Consider the following 22,023-nt stretch of genomic DNA (forward strand, 5'->3'; position numbering starts at 1 on the left):
GTGGGAGGGAGGGAGAAGCAAGAGGGAGGAGATATGGGGATATATGTATATGTATAGCTGATACACTTTGTTATAAAGCAGAAACTAACACAGCATTGTAAAGCAATTATATTCCAATAAAGATGTAAAAAGTAAAATAAATAAAGTAAGTTGAGGGGTGAATTAAAACTGTGGAAGTAAAGGCGTTTGTGGAGAGTTAGTATCAAACATATAAAGAGCTTGTACAACTCAAAATCAAAAAAACAAACAACCAGATTTAAAAAGTGGGCAGAGGACCTGAATAGACTTTTTTTTTTCAAAGAAGGCATGTAGATGGCCAACAGGCGCATGAAAAGATGCCGAACATCACTAATTATCAGGGAAATGCAAATCAAAACCACAATGAGACTTTACCTCACACATGTCTGAAAGGCTATTATCAGAAAGACAGAAAATAACAAGGGTTTGCAAGGATGTGAAGAAAAGGGAATCCTCATGCACTGTTGGTAGGAATTAAGTTGGTGTAGCTACCATGGAAAACAGTACGGAGAGTCCTCAAAAAATTAAAAATAGAGCTACCATATGATCCAGCAATTCCACTTCTGAGTATTTATCTGAAAACAAAAAGAAAAACACTAACTCAAAAAACTGTATGCACCCATATGTTCATTGCAGCATTATTTACAATAGCCAAGATATGGAAACAACCCAAGTGTCCATATGTGGAATCTAAAACACAAAGCAAAGGAACAAATAAAACAAAACAGAAACAGACTCATAGATACAGAGATCAAACTGGAGGTTGCTAGAGGGGAGGGGGGTGAGGGGCAGCCGAAATAGGTGAAAGAAATTAAGAGGCACCAACTTCCAGTTATAAAATAAGTAAGTCATGGGGATGTAAAGTACAGCATAAGGAATATGGTCAATAATATTGTAATAACTTTGCATGGTGACAGATGGTAACTAAACTTCTGGTGACCATTTCAGAATGTATACATATATCAAATCACTATCATGCACACCTGAAACTAATAGGATATTTTATGTTATACTTCAATTTTTTAAAAAGGCATTGAGGGATTTTTAGAATGTTTAGGGAGTTTGGCTCAAAGAAGAATGGGCTAGAAAAAGCAACAGGTAGATGTTTTAGATAACTATGGGAGGCATTTGTTTTGTTTGTTTTTTTAAGGCTGCAGGAGAAGTGAACTTGTTTCTATGCTGTGGGAAATGAGCAGTAGAGATAAACAGAATGAGTGGTGGTGAGTAAAAGAAATTAGGTCCAAGAGGCAGATGAGATGATGGGACCCAAATCACCAGCCTGATGGATGGTCTAAGCCTTAGTCAGGGGAGAGGGTCTCTCATCCTCTGTGAATTGGAAAGGTGGTGAATATAGGTCAGGGTGAAGATAATTCTGTTGGTGCTGTGTAAGAAGGAGTAGGAGGTCCTTACTCTTGGTTAGATAATTTTTCTGGATGACACAGAAGAGAGGTGATGTTTTTGAAGACTTTGGAAGGAATGGAAGAAAGAAAAACAACCAAGAAGCCAAAGTTTAAAGTTGGAGACTATTGATTTATACTCATCAGTCCTAGAGTGTCATGATTTTCACCAGTAGTTTTCAGCTGCACATGTGAATGAAAATGATGAGTTAACACAGGGTTAGGGTCTGGTTGGCAGTAATGACTTAAAGGACGTGGGTGCATGGGAATTGAGGGGGCGGTAAGTCCCAGCTGAGGAGGGCAGGAAGGAGATCAGGAGAGGTGTGAAACCGGGAGAAAAGCAAGGGAAAATGAAGATCTATGTTTGATTAAAGAGAAAGTGAGTTTGTGAAAGAGCCTACAGGAGGTGAGTTTTTTTGTCAGAGAGCAGGATATTGGATTTAAAGATTTCTGACAGAGCAGTTGAGTTATCTGTCCCTGGGTTAGGGAAGGTGAAATGGAAGGGAAGCTCTCCAGATTTGAGATGGAGGGACTTTGAAATTAGCAGGTAGATCCACATGAACACAAAGATCATTCATGATAATAGTGACGCTTGAGTTGAAGAAGAAAATATTGAACCTGATCAAAGTCTTCACAGGCAGAAAGAGAACAGGATAATATTTATAATCCTGTGTTAGCTGAGGTTGAGGGCTTAGACAGCCTCCTTTGGAGAGGAGGTACTATAATATTCTTAGAGGAAAAAGGGATGTCATATTCTTAGACGAGAAACGGGCTTCAGTTATGACAAGGAAGAGCAAGAAACATTTTGTTTAGCGGCTGAGAATATAGAAGAGTGTTTAATATGGAAGGGGAGTTTTAGGAAGCAAAGTGAAAATGTTTGAGAGTGTGAGTATAACTCTTGTGTTGTAAAAAAAAAAAGATTTAACTTTTCTTAAGACCGTATTTCCCAGACTTGCCCACACAACTCTTGTTTACATAGTACCTATTAACCTCTTACAAAAGTAGTGCTATATGGATTACAGCTTGGGAAACATTGGCAGAGTGCTCAAGGGTAGCAGGGCTGAGAAGCATTCCTCAACGGAGTTGGTGCCAAGTCACGGTGAATTCAACTCTTAAGGTATCTGGAGGGCACTGTTTGGACAAAGATGAGCCAGCTTCAGGGCCACCCACTTTGTTGGTTGTTTTCATGGCCATTTGTCTTTTCAACTCAGCTAAATTGAGAACTCTGTGAGATCAAGGGCAGTAGCAATTTCTTCACATCTCCACAACATTTGGGTTATTATTGAGCATATTGATAAATACTAAGTAAGTATTTCTTTTTATTGAAGCTTGCAATGAGAAAAAAAAATTACAGCTTACTTTTGATTTCTCGTTTCATTCTGCCTTTGTTGGAGATTTATTTTCTGTTTAGGTTTTTAACCTAATGTTAAATACCCAAATGTGTTGGAGCTCATTGTTAATTTTTAATGATAATTTTTACTTACATGTTTCAATATCTTGTGTACCTACATACTTTCTTTCTTTGATAATTTTGATGAAAAAAGAATATTTCCCAATTATTAGAAGTAAACAAAATAAAAAGAAATAGTTGGGCAGATTTGGGAAGTATGTAGCTAAATCAGTCTCTTAAAAGTGATGCTGTTTTTTTAGAGTAAAAATTTAAAACTTAACTAAAAGTGTAAGATTTTTGACCCAAGAGTTTTATATGACTATCAGCAAGCTACTCTTGAGAATTATTTAATTAGCTTGTATAATACAGTAAATATGGTTTGTGTATAGAAGGTAAGATGTAAGTATAAATCTATAATATATACAGAAATGGACAATATTTAATATTGTAGGAATAAAAATATAATGTACAATATTTATAATTATACAAAAGGTAAAGAGAGTCATGCATATATGTTATTGGATTCCGCTGTAGCAATATAAAATAGTTGAAAATTTTGACTATTGAGCCTGGTACAGTTATGAATTGTATTTGAGTTTGTATTTTTGAAAATATTAATGGCATATATCATGTTTTTATTAATACTCCCATGAGAGCACTCACCTCATGGGAGTTAAATGCAAGAAAAAAGTAAGGGCACTGGTAGAAATTTCCAGTCTCTGGATTATTTGATATACTGTCCTCCAACATTAGCAGAGCTTATTCTGCTGCTCTTAGGTCAGAGTTCCAACATTTATTGATGAGCTCTACCTCCTTTGATAGAGTGGTTTCACAGTATAATGTAAACCCAGACTAGTCTCTCTCTAGAGGTGAGGATATAGAAGCTCAGAAATCTATTGTCCTAAAAGTTCCCATGTAATCTGCCTGTCCTGAAGAAGACCCAGTATCTATGAGAACCCTGGGCAGCCACACATATCAAGAATCTTCACACCCCCTGTTGAGACGAATCTTGACTGGCAGGCCTTTAAGCACAGGTTTGGTTGATTTGGAGAATTGTATTTGATAAACCTCTTTGCAGCCATGGGAACCCTGTCATGCCTCTGGACCCAGAAGTCAGGCAAGCACACTGTGTTGGATGCTTGCTTTTCTTCCACTCACTTCCCCATTGTAGTTTCCATGAAAACATTTGTCTATAAACCTTCCTCAGTGAGGCTAAGAAGAAAAGTAGATTCTATCTAATCTTCCCATGTATACAAGAGAAAAGAAAGACTTTTCCTTAAAGGTTAGAAAAGCAAAAACACTGTATTACAAAGGTTTCGGTAAGGCTGTATTTCTCCTTGGAGGAAGCATGTCTGATTTTAGAGTTTAGAAGTTCATAGTCATGTTCTCAGTAGTATGTAGTTCACATTTCACATTCAACCTTATTAGAGTTTCAATGACCACTGTTAATTATTTAGGCTTCAAGGAGACAACCTGGTGGAAAGGACAGAAGAGACCTCGCAAATACTTCGTTCTCCAGATGAAATAATTCCAGATTTTGGGGGTAAGTTTTAAATCCAACAATATATATTGTAATTTTAGCGGCACTTAAAGATTTTTTACAAAAGAAAACTAAACCAAACATCTTCCCCTGTGCAAATCACCGTAGCTGCCAATCATACATCTACCACTTCTGCAGGTTGTGTGTCAGGAGGTGAAGGGCAAAGGAGAAACTGAAGCAAGAAGTGTGGGTCCTGAGGAGCAGCCTCTTAATGCCTGTGCCTGTTTAAGGTACAAGCAGGTCAACTCTACGTTGGCTACTCCCAAAGTTTGTCACCAATTCCAACTTGGTTTTGGAACTTACATTGCCTACTCATGTTCGCACATCATGGATCCCTTCAGTCTTCTGGGCAGAAATGTCAATATCAAACTTGATTTTCCTTCCTCTCTCTCAGCCCTATATTAAATTGGTCTCAAATCATGTCACTGTCACCAAGCCACTCTCATCTTCATTTTCCCTGAGACTGCCTAGTCTATGCCCTTGTCCTCTTTCTCTAGCTAGTGTAAGAGCTCTGTAAATAGATTCTCCTTGTACTATCTCACCCGTTTTGGTTCATTATCTTTATAAACATAAAGCTGCTATTTCTTCCCCATTTTCTATAGGACAGAATTCAAACTCCTTGGCGTAGCATATTAAGTTCACGCCAGGGCACTTCAAAATGTTTGCAGAATAAATAAATAAGTACATGTAATGCCACTACAGTGACATCTAAGGTATATCACTGCTTCATCATTCAGTGTTCTAGCAGGGAGCAGTCGGTACATCCAATTGGAATAATTAGAAGAGAAACCATAGGAAAACATTTTCCTTACATCTGGATAGAGAAGGACATCTTAAACAAGATGCAAACATTCCTAAACATTAAAAAATATTCAACTATAGAGTGTTGAGAATTCATGTTCATCAAAAGATGCCAGAAAAAAGTGAGTTGACGAGCTACAAAATAGGAAACTATATTTGAATATATTTGTCACTGATCAAAGATTAATATTCAGAACACATAAGGTACATCTATAATTTAATAAAGAAAGGATCAGCAAACCAATAGAAAAATAAGCAACAGATATGAATAGACATTTCACGGAAGAGGAAACACAAATGGCTAATGAGCACATGAAAAATGTTTGGTAATCAAGGAAAAGCAAGTTAAGGCCACAGAGAGATGCTCTTTTACAACCTTTTATTTGATGTTAATTAAGAAATCTGGCAAAATCAATTGCTGGTGAAGATAGAGACAAAAAGAAATTCATACACTACAGGTGGGGCATAAACAATTTTGTAAAGAGTCTTCCATTATCCTAAAATCTGAGTAAAGCCCAGAAACTCCGCTTCTGGATAAATATGTTAGAGAAGCAAATCTCGTGTACCATGAAATGTAAGCAAATTTGTTAGTATGCTGGTGGACACTAAAATGGATAGATTATAAAATTGTTACACTGTAGGGAGATGAATGCATTTCAGCTGCACACATAGGATGGATGAAATCAGTGATGTGCTGGAAAATGTGAACAATTGTTTCTTTGCAAAAGAAGGCCCTGGTTTGTAGATATTGATGGCTTCCATAATCTAAATATAGCATAACGTAAATGCTGATTTCAAGAAACTGATCTGAAATGGCAGTTGGGTCTTCCAATCTGGTATGAGTAGGTTGCAGCTCACAACTGAATGGGTCTTAAAAGCATAATATTTGTAAAAAAAAAAAGTTGTAAAAATATGTATCTCAATAAAATAAAATGTCTTTATAAAAAAAGCATAATGTTGATTGAACAAAAGCAAGTCATAGAATGTCATTTTTTTAAAGCTCAAAACTAGCAAATCTAAATAGTATATTCTTTAGGAAAACATACATTAAGTGATACAATTATATTGAAAAAAGGGAATGAAAGACTCGAAATGGTGGTTATTCTCAGGGGGTAGGGGAAGCAAGGAGATGGGATTAGGAAGGAGCTCACAGGTATATGAAGGTTATTGGAAATGTTTTAATTCTGAAGTTAGGTGGTGGGTTTGGGGTGTTTATTTTATCATTGTGCTTTGTAACTTAAATGTACTATATATATATTTTTTATTATACATGTATATTTTATATGTACTTTTTATATATCAAATATTAAGAACATTATAAATAAAAGTTAAAAAATAAAGTGTTGTGGGAACATAAACCAATGCCAGTGTAGCACAATACTAAACAAAGGTAATAGTTTCTATATACTCAAATCTCTCATAGTACTGATGAGATGAAACACTCTCAGGACAAACCTTGAACACTGCCAGTGAAAGGTGAGCAGTGTGTCATTAGCAGTTTAGGGGCCCCAGGCTGGCTATTTGTTGACACTCCATTAGCTTTTGGAGTCATCCTGGCTTCTCCTCACTGGTACTCTTGCATGTGTACCTTTACTTAAGCCATTTTTCTCCAACTCATAGTAAGTTCTTTCTCGTTCCCTCCGCCTGTTCAGATCCTATGTGCTAAGATGATGTCAAGTCTCCCTGAAGTCCAGCCCACAGCAGTGTTTTCTTTTTTTCAATCCCTAATTGCTTTTTGTTTTTGTTTTTTAATAAGATCTGGTTCTTTTTTTTTTTTTTTTTTAATGTTTGGTGGCACCGCATGGCATGTGGGATCTTAATTCCCCGACCGGGGATTGAACCCACTCCCCCTGTATTGGAAGACAGAGTCTTAACCACTGGACCACCGGGGAAGTCCCCAACCCCTAATTGTTTTTGAATTACTCCTTGTAGGTTTATTCTTCTTACCTCAGTTGGATTATATGCTTCTTGAGGGTTTCTTGTGTTCTCCACCATGCTCAATATAAAACTACATACAAAAAATAAATAAAATTAAATTTTTAAAAAAAGTAGATACAAAACAGGTATTAACTACTGACCCATTATATATATACTTCTTAATTCTATCAAAACCACTCCAATCCACCGACCTACAGATAATATATCCTTCAACAATCATGTTTACATAATAACTGAGTATTATTAGGATTTAAATTTTTTAGAAAATTAAACAAGGCATCAGTAATATGTTGATTATACTTACTTGCATTCACTGGGGGAAAAGGTATTCATTAAGTTTAAGCTCCTTTCTTGAACTTCTTATATCCTGCATTCTTCACATTCAGATATTAGAGACCTAATCAACGAATTCCAAAATATGCTTTCTGATTCAGTACATTCTTTTCTACTTAAGTTAGTCAAATCGCTAGATCCAAAAAGTACTAATGTGATTTTTATGTTAAATATGCATACACATTGAGCTTGGCTTAATAAACATAAATATTTCTATGAACAGGTATAATTTTGTGCCTAACAAAAACCTGTTATGACACAAACAGCAAAAGTGAAAATAATGACAGGAAGACATTAAGTGAAGTTAAACAGCGGCAAACCCTACAAATCTCCAGGTTCTTAACAGCACGCCAAATCAACCACAGAGTCTAAGTTTTTAGTCCAAGTGCTGCCAGAAACTTAGATTTTGACAAAAGTACTTTATCTTTCGATGCTTCAGTTTCTTCTCTCAAATGAGGAGATAAACTCTCTAACATTTGACAAACTTAGAGACTCATTTTTCCCCCCATGTTATTAAAGAAAGCTCAAAGAATTCATTGCTTGCATTTTGAAAATCATTTATACTTAGAAGAAATTGCTCTGGAATAGACAGGACAAAATAGTTTATGCATATGCACCCACCAGTAGTTGGTAATAAGCAAAGTACTCAGAACACTTAAAAAAATGGAGTGTACCCCTCCCAGCCTTAAACACTAAGGTTTTATTTCATGATGTTTATTGTCCCTACTAACTTGTTAGATTAATATTCTATCACTAGATTTGGGCTATTTAAGGCTCCTTTCAACTTAACTTTTAATATAGCCAGATATGTAAATTCACAAATATTCTGGTGCACTTCACAGTTGTCCCTTTATGCTGAGCTGAATGGATCTTTTCACACTGTAAATCTCACTGGATATGGCACCAATAACCAGGAAGACTTCAACCAAAACAAGAACAGAACAAAATGTAAAACCATATAAAGTTACCAATACCTTCCTTTTATAAATGTTAATTTTTATTTAAAAAAATCATTACTGTAAAGGTGTTCAAATAAATTCCAGGAGAGGAAGAGTCATAGAAAATTTTCTTGCTCAACTGGTTTTGAAAGCACCTAGCTGAGAGCCTGGCATATAGTTTTTTTGAATAAATGAATATACAAATACACAAATAAATGGATGAATGAATTGATTAATGTACATATGCATAAAAAACAAATGCAATGACAATATCTCTTTAAAACCATTAACTGCTCACCGAGAGGAACTTGAGAACTCACTTATTATATAGTATTTCTAACTATAAAAAACCTAGCAAATCCACAAGAGAGTGTGTTTTCTTCTGTAAATGAAATAATTTGCTTTATAATGTAGAATAGAACATTTTAATATTACTTATTGTCAATATTCTACACAAGTAAAAATTTCAACACACAAATAAAGTAGAAAAAATACCAAGTGAATGCTGAAATTACAGGAATATTTGCTCACAGTTCTGCAGAATATAATTCAGTCCTGGAGGACTTGAATTATGCTAACTTATACATTCTAATGTAAAGAATCTATCTAGTGTCACATTTACAATGGGGTTTTAATAGATAGGGGTTCAAGTTTCCTTCATTAATAGATTAATATTTTTAACTTGATATAATTCTCGTTTATCCCGATTTTATTTTTCTTTTTGAATATAAAATTCTAAATTATCCAAGATAGAGAGAGCTCCATGATTCAAAAGCTATGCCTATGGATTTGTGCTAAGCTTTCCATTGTCTCTCTGGTCTTGAGTGACCATTAAGGGCTTGGAGGATTTAATGCTCTGATTTTCTTCCCAGAGCACACATTTTATGCAACAGGAAAAAAATCTGTCTCCATATGTATGTGAATCTGAAGAAAGTCTTCTTTAGGGAGGCATATGGCTCTTTAAAATTGATAAATATAAGAAATCAATTCTTAAGTTTTCAGTGGTTTAGAATACCCTCCTCTTAACTGATGTTTTTATTTGAATGGAAGGTATTAAAATACAGACTGTTTCTAGATGCTCCATGTATCTGTCTTTATTGAAGAATTCTTTATAGCCTATAGAAATCTTTGTTATAATTAATTTAATTCAGCAGACATATGGAAAGTGTTGCCATCATTTCATTCACATATTTGAAAGTTGCTACCCACCCACTCATCAATTTAGTCAAGTGAATAATTACAACTTTTTGCTTGATACATTAAAATGGAAAGCCTACCACCATTTAATACTGTGTACTTTTCTCCAAACTTTTCAGAATTTTTCATCCCATTTAAAAGAGAGAACACAAATTGATACCTAAATAGTGTAGCAAAAAAAAAGTTGATGGATAAAACAAATAGAAAATCACAAGACAGAAAAAGGACATTAACGTTCCAACAATTAGCTAACTAATATGCCAAAAGGAGTGTTGCTCTAAGATGGCTGCAGCTCGTGCACATTCCTGACTTCACTGTGCCCTTTTAAATTAGAAATACTAAACGTTTTTCATACAGTGTCTTTAAGCTAAATAAATAACATTCTACACCCTATTTTAAATCACAAACACTATGGTTTTTCAACAACTGGTTCAGTCACTTTAATATCTTTCTCATAATAGGTTTATATATCAGAGAGTTAGTAAGCAATATGTGACTCTAGTTTATTCATTCTTTTTGTGAAAATAGATTCTTTAGCTGGAACTGAAGAAGCACTGATGGAAGAGAGTGAAGAATTTGAGAAAGCATCTAGATTAACAGGACCTGTAAGTATATTCATGTACTTATTTTTATCTCTAAAACTAATATATATATCACTAATAGGAACATCTAAAGGGAATAGGAAACAATATTATTCAAACTAAAGAATATTTTAAAACATGCATCCAGTATATTCCACAGAGTCATGCAGTTGCTTGTATGAGTAGGTGGCCAGCTTGATTACAGGTACCCAGCAAAGCTGGACTGAGCTCTTTCAGCAATTGGGGAATAAGATTTGAAGCAGGTGGGAAAATCTAATTTCTAGTATTATTAACTTTTTGCTTGTGCACATGAACATTCTAAAAGATTATGAGCTGCCATCTTAAACTTCACTAAGTTTATATACAGCTTGATAGAAAAATAACTGTTTTGCATATCCTGAAAGTTTACATATAACTTAAGCATGGTATTATTAGTTGTGAAGTCCTTGTGATATTTTGGTTAAACTATATCTCTTCCATAGAGTATGTTGGGAGGAAACCATTAGGTTTAAGATTTTCAATGCAACTTAATGTTAAAAGGATAAACACAGAAAAAAACTGAAATCTACATATAAATTCTAAATGTAAAGTTTGTAAAAGATTCTGAGTTGCTCTAAAAATGGCTAGGCAATCTTGCATTATCCTAAACTTAATATTTAGACTGGGTTAATATACTACAATATTCCCTGCATTAGTTTGTTAGGGCTGCTGTAACAAAGCACCACAGACTGGGTGGCTTAAACAACAGAAATGTATTGTCTCACTGTTCTGGAGGCAGAAGTCTGAGATCCAAGTGTCAGCAGGGTTGGTTTCTTCTGAGACCTTTCTCCTTGGCTTACAGACAGCGCCTTCTCTCTGTGTCTTTGTCTTCGCATGTTCTTCCCTCTGTAAAATGTCTGTGTCCTAATCTCCTCTCCTTATAAATACACCAGTCATTTTGTATTGGGACCCATCCCAATGATCTCATTTAACTTAATTACCTCCTTAAAAATCCTATTTCCTATTAGTACACATTCTGAAGTACAGAATGTGTACTAATCCTATTTAGTACACATTCTGAAGTACTAAAGGTTAGAACTTCAACATGAATTTTGGGGGAACACAATTCAGTCCATAACATTCTCTGATGAGATTACATTATTTGGAACATTATTTGGATCACAGCATTTGGTTGAGGGTACCACATTTTTCAATGGATTTCATAAGGAAATTAATTTTACAATTACTGATAAAATTAATGTATCTTTGTGCATATGTCTGCTTCTCCTTGAAGCTTCCAGGCCTTATTTAAAATTTCTAATTTCTGGACTTCCCTGGTGGCGCAGTGGTTGAGAGTCTGCCTGCTGATGCAGGGGACACGGGTTCGTGCCCCGGTCTGGGAAGATCCCATATGCCGCAGAGCGGCTGGGCCCGTGAGCCATGGCCACTGAGCCTGCGCGTGCGTCCGGAGCCTGTGCTCCGCAACGGGAGAGGCCACAACAGTGAGAGGCCCGCATACCGCAAAAAAAAAATAAAATAAAAATAAAATAAAATAAAATTTCTAATTTCTCTATTTTTCTATATAGCACTTCTCAGCTTCTACTATACTATATGATTTACTTATTTATTGTCTGTCTCCTCCCACATAATATAAGGTCTATGAGGACAAGCATTTTTTGTGCATTTTTTTCGCTTCTGTATTCCTAGAAGAGTGCCTATATATAGTAGGCACTATATACCCATTATACAACATAATAGTTATATGTTGAATAAGAGAAATTATTTAGCAATAATTTCTTACCATGAGATGAAAAATATCTTCTTTTCACTTATTATAGAATAGTAGAAACTTAGAAATAGGAAGAAGCATGGTGGTCATCTAGTTCAGGATTTCCTCTCCCTTACCTCAGTATTCTGGCCTCCTATGCCACTTTCATCCAATGCAAGAACATCCATTTTATAGATAAGGAAATGGAAAGTCAGAGAAGTTTAGTAACTGGACCAAGATCTCAAAGCTAAAAAAAGCAGTGAGGTCAGACTCTACTCAGTGCTCTGTGGCGAACTAAGTGGAAAGGAAATCTAAAAAGAGAGGGGATATATGTATACAAATAGTTGATTCACTTTGCTGTACAGCAGAAACTAATATAACATTGTAAAGCAACTATACTTTAATTAAAATTAATTTTTTTTAAAAAAGCAGTGAGGTCAGTTGAGCACTAGTCTCCCTTCTACTGCACATTCTTGACAGTTCTGGTGCCTTCCTGTTTCTTTTATAAACAGATTATTCCTATTTGTTAGACATTTTCTTATATTTCTCATAATCACATGTAACCGTTGGTCTTAGTTCTACTCCTGAGGTAATAGTCCTTCTTCCACTGAACCGACCTCCAGATAGTAGAAGCTGTTAGTATGTCCCATCTGACACTTTTTCCCAGCCAAACCACAATCTGTTCTTCCAACCAATTCTTACATTGTGTAGTTTTCAAAGATTTCATTTTCCTCTGGATGCTTTCTCGGAACATATTCTTGTTTGCCAAGTCCCCTGTAAAGTGTGGGTTATGCCACAACCAAACGCAGGGTTTCAAATAATGTCCCCACATCATAGAGTGTAATTGAGTATGCATTGATACAAATATTATACTCGGATTGTAATCTGGGTCTGTGTTAACTTTTTTGAGGAACTTTCTGACATTTATAAACTTCAGTATGTCTTCATAACCTCATGATGATAAAAGCATGTCATCGTTCAGTTTGGAATAATCTGTCATTCACCACTTGTTGCAAAGATTTTTTTCATCATCTGTGAATTCCACCAAAGCCTTATTCATATCTCAAAAGATACCATTAAATTCTTTTTCTAATAATTTTCTAAAATCAAGATTTATCCTGTCCATATTATTTAGCTTACTTAATAATACCTAATAACCCAAAGAGAAAATAGTTTTTTTGGTCAAACTTCTGAGTGATTTCAAACTGACCTTTGGAAAGTTTTGCTTTCTTTTCACAGTGCTCACATAGTGTTTTTCTAACGCAGAAATTTGTCCTAAGCCAATTTAACTTTTCATTTATCACATTCACTAGATTTTGAACTCTTAAAAATTCTGTAATTCCATTTAAAGTCAAATGTAAATTTAAACATTTAATTTAGGGGGTGAGTATGTGGAATATAAACAATAAATGGATAAATAAATTAATATCAGGACCTTGAACATAGTTTCTAGATGGTAGCTGCTTTTATTATGAAGAAAACATGGACTTAAAAAATTATGTCAGATTGATGATATTTTAGATGGAAATTCCCTAAATAATATTTCTTACAATTGTATTTTTGGTAAATCAAGAAGAAAATTGTGGCTTTATCTAAATATTAATGGAGAATTGGAACAAAGCAGCACTTTTTTTTCCTTTATTACCATAAGAAGTACAAAATACTTCAAAGCAAATTTTGAGTCATTTCCTGCAAAAATATAGACATGCCACAAATGTTGAAAACCATTTAGAGTAGTTTCAACACATGCTGTCTGTCTTTGCTAACTTTCCATGTTGGGTATTGGATATTAATAAGTGGGTAACAGACTCTTGGAAACGTTTTTTCCCCAGTGGCTTAAGTGGTGTTTAAAATATTTTGTGAATATTTGAGTGAGGTAAAAGCAATATTTAGATTTACATTTTTATCTTCCCCCAAATAAGCAAATCATTCTTTTGGAATTTCCCTCTCTCCCTCCTCCTTTTCTGTTCTGGAATGTCTCAGCATATCTACACCTTGTGAAGATTAAAGCTGGATTTGTCAGATAAATCTATTCATTAAAAATGAAACAACAAAAAGGAAGTCTTAGGAAGAAAATACAAAGTGGCAGATATTGATTATGACCTTTTAGTTCATAAATAGAGTACATAAACTTTTTTAGATCAATGATCCATAAAGGCTTACTATCAATGATTTTTAAAATTTCACAGTTCCTCTAGTTTCTTAATGTTGGAAATTCTATTTTGTTTTGAAAGTATTAAACAAGTATGTGAGCATAATGGGAAGATGAAAAGATAATTAAGAAAGATATTTAGCATTCAATATCTTACTTTTTTTCCTTTTCCTTTGTAAGTCTCATTTATTTTATTCATTGGTCAATACTGACCAGCCCATCATAAGCTGACTCCTGTAAGACCTTATGTAACTGGTCGTCATTTCTTAGTTAAAGCAGAAGGAAAATTAAAAGAAGGACTCTTGTAGGGAAAGATTTCCTAAAATTCCTAGGAGTTACTAAAAGTTATATTTTTAGTACATTTTCCTTCTGAAGAGTCTTATCTGTTTGAGAAGATGGGTAAAACTAACTAGAATGATGGTAGTAGTAACAGTAGTAACAGTAATGATATCACATATGTGTATAGCACTTTTTAATTGTTAAGCATTTTCACATACTCAATATCAGTCGTCTCTGAATTTTGCAAGTCCTATGACTTATCACTTAGATTTGACAACCCTTCTGTGATATATTCATATTTCCCAGTGCCCAAACTCTCACAGAACTTGTCAGGGTCCATACAATTATTAAGGCACTAGAGCCACTATTAAACAGCAGATGTAATATAGAAAGAATAAAATTAGGCCACTATCAGTAGCCAATATTAAAGATAGGATTATTTGTTAGATTAAGTTGATAGTGAAAAAGTGAAGTTTGAGGGACTTGAGACAGGTAAATTTTTATGAGAGCAAGTGATCATTAAATCTGGAGCATAAAAGACTACTAATCTTCCTTGTGTCCTTGACAATTGAAAGAGTATGAGAAACCAGAGCAACATGATGAGAAGGGGATCTTAAAATTCAGAGGGTACTCAGAAGGAAAGGAAAGAGGAAAATAATACATGTCTCAGAGAAGATTCCTTCGGCAAACTTGATGCAAAAGTTAGACTCAGGTGATTACAGAATCATCTTAATAAAGTAGATGTCTACTTAGCTGGATTAGGGGTAAACTTTGATTACTTTTAAGGTTGACTTGGCAATATTAATTGTGCTTTCTGAATTAGTAAATAAACAAACCATGTTTTAAATTGATGTTCTAGGGACAAGTGATAGCTTTTTTTTTTTTTTCCCCACTCTTCAGTGATTCTTTCTATTTCTACTCACAAGTAGTAAGGTGTGGACCTAATTGTCTGAAGTTGGAATTTCCCACACATCCTGCATTTTCTCAAGATCTCATGGATATAAACTTAAAAAAGAGTAAATTTGGGTTAGATATAATATTCTTTTGATAACAACTGTAATTGGAAAACATGAAGATAAAGAAACACTTATGCGCATAATTCCAGTAACATACAACTGATGTAGAAATTCAGAAAAGAGTTTTGAAAGACATTGTTTATAAGTGAATTTCTTTTTATTGGGTTGAATTAGGTAAACTGATTTTGCTAATTTTAAAAATTTTATTCAGCCAATGAAATAGGTCAGCCAAGAGTTCCACCTGTATTTCTATTCCCTGTCGGATTGTTGATTAGTACAGTGGAATTCTCTTATAACAAATCTGGGATGCTCTTGGGAATTGTGTTAAAAGAAGAATTCCACTACACTCAATGACCACGTATTGCTGAGACTAAAGGAAAATTTTGAAATCTGCTGAAATCATATGACTTTTACAATATGTAGGTTGCACAAATGCCTTTTACAATAGGTAGGTTGCACAAATGCCTTGTATTTCCTTAGAGATTCATTCTTTTCTACAACTTCTTCTTTCCCAGATTGTTACCTCTTCTCACATAAGGCATGCCATAAAAAGATTACATTTAAAAAAATTAAAATTACATATGTATAAAAAAATAAGGTACAAGGATATATTGTACAGCACAGGGAATATAGTCAATATTTTATCATAACTTTAAATGGAGTATAACCTATAAAAATATTAAATCACTGTGTTGTACACTTGAAACTAAGGTAATATTGTAAATCAACTATACTTTAATAAAAATAAGATAAAAAAAGTTATAAAATTACAAAATTATCACTTAGACTTGACAAGCATTAAAACAATTGTCCCCATAGCTTTCCAGTATAAAATATGAGTATGAATTTTTAGTGGACTTTTAGACTATTTCTTTAACTATGAATTTTGATACTTCTACTTTCCACCTTGTTTCTTACTGATAGTGTTCCTCCCTACAAACAACCCCTGCCATGGAAATTATGTCTGTTTCATCATCTTCACAACTTGACATTTTAAATGTTTTCAGTAAAACATCTTCAAAATTCTTTTTCATACTCAAGTATAATTTTATGATGAGTAAATTGTTGTACATATTTTATACAGTTTGTAATTCTACGTAAATTGATTTAAATAGCTGGCCAGTGGAAGAAATATTGAATGTACAGGTTAATGAACAAGCTGCAGTTTTTTCTTGCATTATATACCTAGCATGGAAAAATAGGATCACAGCTAGCATTTATGGAATTAAGACTAAATGTATTTCAATTTGTACTCCTGCAAAATAAAAAAGGAAAGAAATTAATGTTCATTATCATCTCACCAAGTAGAAATAATAAAATATGGTGGATTTCGTCCCTTGAAATACAGTGTTGACAAATTGCTGGCAGCTAATTGTTGTAATGGATTATCTGCTAAAGAATAGCAATTGGTACACATTTTGCTCAACCCTAAAGGTTTTTACTGTTTCATTTCCCTTCTATCCTGTAGAATTTTGCTTGGCTTTTATCACTCACAGATCTAGGATGCCAATAAATTGCTTAAAACCAAGTACTATAGTCGGCAAGTTATCTAACCAAATTTTGGAATCTACTGGGATTTTTCCATTTGACATTTCAGGTCTGCCGATTTCTAACACACTGATGGTGGAAATATTTTCCTAAACCTATGCAAATATTATTTTTTAAAACTTCTATGAATTTTAAAAATGTAACTTCTAAATGTCACATTTGCACCAAAAAAATGGCCTGAGATGATAAATCATGATATAATGAGTGGTAAAACATTGACTATAACTTTTGTAATTAATCAGTCTCTCTACATAATTTCACTGTTTCTCCATTAGTAAAATTATGAAATCATTTCTTGGGATCAGTTAAATTCTGAATTTTATTTTTAAGATAGTTGGGGAAGAAAGAGTGGCCTAATATGCACTAATGTAGATACAATTGATTTATAAGCCAGTAATGCCCAAGAAGATGTATGTCAACATGCTATTTATGTCCCAAGGATTCCAACTCAGGACAAATCCATTAATTCTTATAAACATGATGGGCAAAAAAGAAAATGTATTTTGACATTTTCAGTATTTTCAAGTTATTGCTAATTCTTTATTAAAATGATTGCCTGCTACTGCAACTTTCATTTGTTTGGTATATAAATGTACTGAAGCAGAAGGAAAGCAATATGGATTTTTGTGTAGTGAGGTAAAAACCTTATTCATACTCTGATTATGAACTGTGCAGCATGCGTGCTGAAATGGTCTCTTTGTGTGTGGAGCACAGGAAGTTAACATTCAGTCCCTTAGTGGGGATGGAAAAACATTAAGATCCTCACAAAAAGGTTTTCTCTTACATGTTCATCTTCTTCAGCTATAAAAACTACATAGATTACATTAACATGATTGGATACAACGTGCTTTCCTAGAGAAAATTAAACACTTGTGGGCTTCCTTGCCCTCTCAACCACATTAATCTAATCAAGATCATTTTTTTGGCCTGTGATAAGAAGGGGCCACATATAAAGTCTGAGTCTCAGGAGTGTGCTGACTCAAACTGAAAAAATATGATATATTCCTGCTATTATGTTGACATAATGATGTATGTTAGAAGAACATTAGGGAAAAAGATTATCTTAGAAACTGTGCTTGAAAGGGTCATATTGAATGTCCATCCTTTTTTAAGATATTGAACTCTTTTTTCCTCTTTTCTGTGTATTGTACATTTCTAGAGAGATTTCCCAAAGTTAATAAAATACCAACATCAATATCAACATTAGATGTGCAAAATATTTCAAAAATGAAATTTGATGTAACTTCCTATTATCTATGTTACAGTCTTCTTTATTTCAAATTTGTTTATTTTTTAATTATAAATATAATAGTATTTATTATAAAATTTTTGGAAAATTCAGTAAAGAGTATAGTTTAAAATCCAAAACCACAACATAAAATACGAATTTTCACATTTTGTTTTATTTTTCCAGTATTTTTATGCATGTGTGTCTGTAAATATCTCATATCATAATTTGAACTTTGGAAAATAGTCCATTAGCAACTTTGCATCCTGCGTTTCTTTCCTTTACATAATTATAATAGTCTGACATAAAATTCTTTATAAACCTAGTTTTAATACCCACATGTTTTTGCAGCCTTATCTGTTTTAGTATCTATTAGACCAAATATCCTCATACCATTTTAAAGTTTAAGACTTTTATTTTAGTGTCAAACCATAATACGGAGTTGTTATATTTGAATTAATGCTAGAGTTTTTGGTTGGATATTCCCAGTTAGTTTGTCCAAGGCTAATGGTGGTTGTGAAGTGGATGGTCATGAGTTGTTGACAGATGTGTTGGGATCCAGGCGTTCCAGCCCTCCTCTTAAATGCTTTGAGTCACATTCTGGTGCAAATAGCCGATTCCAGGTCCTGCTGTGTGTTGTACAAATATTATTTTCTATGTTTGTTTTTATGTGAAAAGGTATGGGAAACACTGAGATTTGGGGCTTAGAAGTAATGTTTGGAGATAACTGTGCACTAAATCATCATTAGTTTTCCTTAGGCTGCATTCCTAAAAGGGTCAAAGAATATGAACAATTTAAAGTTCTTGACACATACCCCGAAAAAGTCCATTTGCCCCTTTAACCAGGAACCTCCTAAACCCTTCCTAGAATTAAATATTCTCTTAAAATGTATAAGTGAATAAACAAAAGATTCACAAAATTAATTTATCATACTGATAAATGTAATATGAAATATTTTTAGCCCATAAAGTTTGGTTTCTTTGTTTACTAGTAAATTTCTTTGATTACAAATTAACAAATTTTATGTATACTTATTAGACTCATGTATTTCTATTTTTTATGAATTGTTTTTTCTTGCCATCAGCCATATTTCTTTTGGGATGTTTGTTTTCCTGTTGACTTGTTAGTATTTGTTATGCATAATGACTTGTTCTATTTTATGGATGTGGTAAATATTTTTAGTAATTTTTCTTTTGATTTTTAATGTTCATGATAGTTTTTTAATTAATTAATTAAATTATTTATTTTTGGCTGCGTTGGGTCTCCATTGCTGCATGCGGGCTTTCTCCAGTTGTGGCGAGCAGGGGCTACTCTTTGTTGTGGTGCACGCGCTTCTTATTGCAGTGGCTTCTCTTGTTGCAGAGCATGGGCTCTAGCATGCGGGCTTCAGTAGTTGTTGCATGAGGGCTCAGTAGTTGTGGCTCGTGGGCTCTAGAGCACAGGCTCAGTAGTTGTGGTGCATGTACTTAGTTGCTCCGCGGCATGTGGGATCTTCCTGGACCAGGGCTTGAACCCATATCCCCTGCACTAGCAGGCAGATTCTTAACCACTGTGCCACCAGGGACGTCCATGATAGTTTTTTTTATTATACTTAAACTATTACTTTTCTCTTTCTGATTTCTTTCATTTTTTTAGACATATCTTTCCCTCCCCAATATTAGATATTTATGTAAAAGTTCTTGACATTTTCCCCTTAAATTCTTTAATTAATTTTGAATTTATTTTAGTGTTATTGTGAAGCAAGGATCTAACAATATGTTCTCAAATAACATGGGTAGTGTCATTTGTTTTTGAGAACCCATCCCTTTCTTATTTTGATTTTTTCTTTTTACCTTAATTTACTAAGTTTAATAATATCATAACTAATATTTATTTAATACTAAATTTTTGCCAGTTACTTTACACACATTATTCCTTATTGTTTGCCAACAGGTCTTAATTATATACCCAACTTATAGATGGGGAGACTTAGAGTTAGGGAGATATGATAACTTGCCTTGGGTACCTCACTTGGTAAGCCAAGGGGCCAAGACAGCACACATGCCAGGTGGCCCAAATCCAGGGTCTGCCCACTTAACCACTCTATCATCTGGACAGTGGAGAGTTAGCTTCTGTTGACATGTGCACCATTTTTGTTTTAGTTATTGTAGCTTTACCTGTTTTAATACAAAGTAGATAAATCCCTCTTTTTCATCCTTCTTTTGCAAAATCAAAGAATTTAACCATCATACAGTAACTAGCTGTTCTTTATCACAGTCCTGAAATGTGACTTCTTGTGTGATCTTTTTTTTTAATATAGGTTTAGGATTTGGTTTTTCAAGAGAAGCTTGGTGTATCATTTGCCAGAATACAGGAATCTACTCACCAGCCTCTGCAGATTATTTAGTTTGCTTATATAAAAAGCATTTTATCTAGTGATTTTTGCAGCGTTTTTGAAACAAAGCTTAAATAATTTTCATGAGAATGTTCTAAATTAGAGACATAATAGCTATCCTCACTTCCAGTTATTTTGTTCAGTACATTGGGACATTTGATTCAGAAATAACACAACCTTCTTGGGAAAAAGGAAGCTGAGTAATTTGTAAGTAAATATCTCTCTATGATGTCACAACTATAACAAGTTATTCATATTTCTTAAGAATCATAAATCAAATGCCTGTGTTTATTTAAATATGAATTTCGGGAACTTGTCATTTCCTTTTTAAGTTTCACTGATGTTTTTTAAATGTTTATTAAGAAAGTATTTGCATTCCAATAGTAAGAAAGCAGACATATCATAAAAGGCAACTTCTAGAAGAATCACTCAATCAAAGAAGAAACATAAAGAGTTTATTGCTTAAGGAGACAAACCTCAAATGATGTCAAGAAAAAAATAGTTAAAAATTAGCAGACATTATACTTGGAGACCACAAAAGTTGAGAAATATCCATGTAGAGTCTATTCTTCAAGAAGGGACAAAACTATCCCACCTTGGAGAACCTGCTGCCCTAGGACAATAAAATGAGAACAGTCAGTACTTAGATCTTGGATGTGCAGATCATTTATCTCTTTCAGGGATACCATTTCCTTCCACTTGTCTCTTCCCTGTGGTCCCACCACTTGAGACTATTAGTGATCAACTTGGGGGAAATCAATAATGCTTTGGTGGATTAGCCTCACTGCATTGCCTTTCTGGTGGATCACAGGATGAAAGAACACTCCCTGACTCTAATACTTGCAGTCTTTTCCATGCCCAACATGTCTTTCACCTCAAAATCTCTTCTCTTTTTATCTCTTTCTTCTGGCCACCACCCCTACCCTCAACAGAAACTTCTTCCTACAGAATACCACCACTGTTTCTCCCAGTCTACTAATCTAGGAAGCTGGGAACTATCCTAGATCCCTCTGTCTGCTTCAACCCTGGATCAGGGCAACCACACTCACTATCTTAACATCTCTGCACCATGCTACTTGAATTTCTTTTCCCGCATGAAAATCCAACCCAGGAATTCTCATCTGGAGGATAGTGGACTACAAATCCTCAAGGGGACCAGGCCTTCCTGCTTGAGATTCACTACTATAGATGTTAATAAACACATGGAAGGGGAAATGAGAATGGCTAGCAACTCTCAGACTATATCCTCTTGAGAGCAGGGACTCTGGCTGTAACCATGTGAAATGCTTTAGCTTTACCTACATTAACTTATTTAAAATTGTATAAGCCCTCTATGAGGTAAGTATATCTCCATTTTTAGATGGAGAAACTAAGTCTTACTAAAGTAAGTAACTACAACTAATGGTGGAAATGTGATTGGAACCTGCTATAGACTGAATGTTTGTGTCGCCTCAAAATTCATATGTTGAAACCTATTCCTCTAACCCCCAATGTGGTGGTATTTGGAGGTGGGGCCTTTGGGAGGTGATTAGGTCATAAGGGTGG

The 22,023-nt window shown here is 34.3% G+C and overlaps 1 protein-coding gene across 1 annotated transcript in view; it reads left to right on the forward strand.

Moving 5' to 3' along the window:
- The window catches only part of LOC307065742 (uncharacterized protein C8orf34 homolog), a gene marked incomplete at both ends in the record, with an annotated part of 318,281 nt that overhangs the window by 226,968 nt on the left and 69,290 nt on the right, over positions 1 to 22,023 (forward strand). Inside the window, 2 exon segments of the mRNA XM_079722662.1 lie at positions 4,263 to 4,348; positions 10,081 to 10,157. Coding sequence (XP_079578788.1) covers positions 4,263 to 4,348; positions 10,081 to 10,157 — 163 coding nt within the window.

The sequence above is a fragment of the Hyperoodon ampullatus genome (genome assembly GCF_949752795.1).
Source record: "Hyperoodon ampullatus genome assembly, chromosome: 17".
Lineage (NCBI taxonomy): Eukaryota > Metazoa > Chordata > Mammalia > Artiodactyla > Ziphiidae > Hyperoodon > Hyperoodon ampullatus.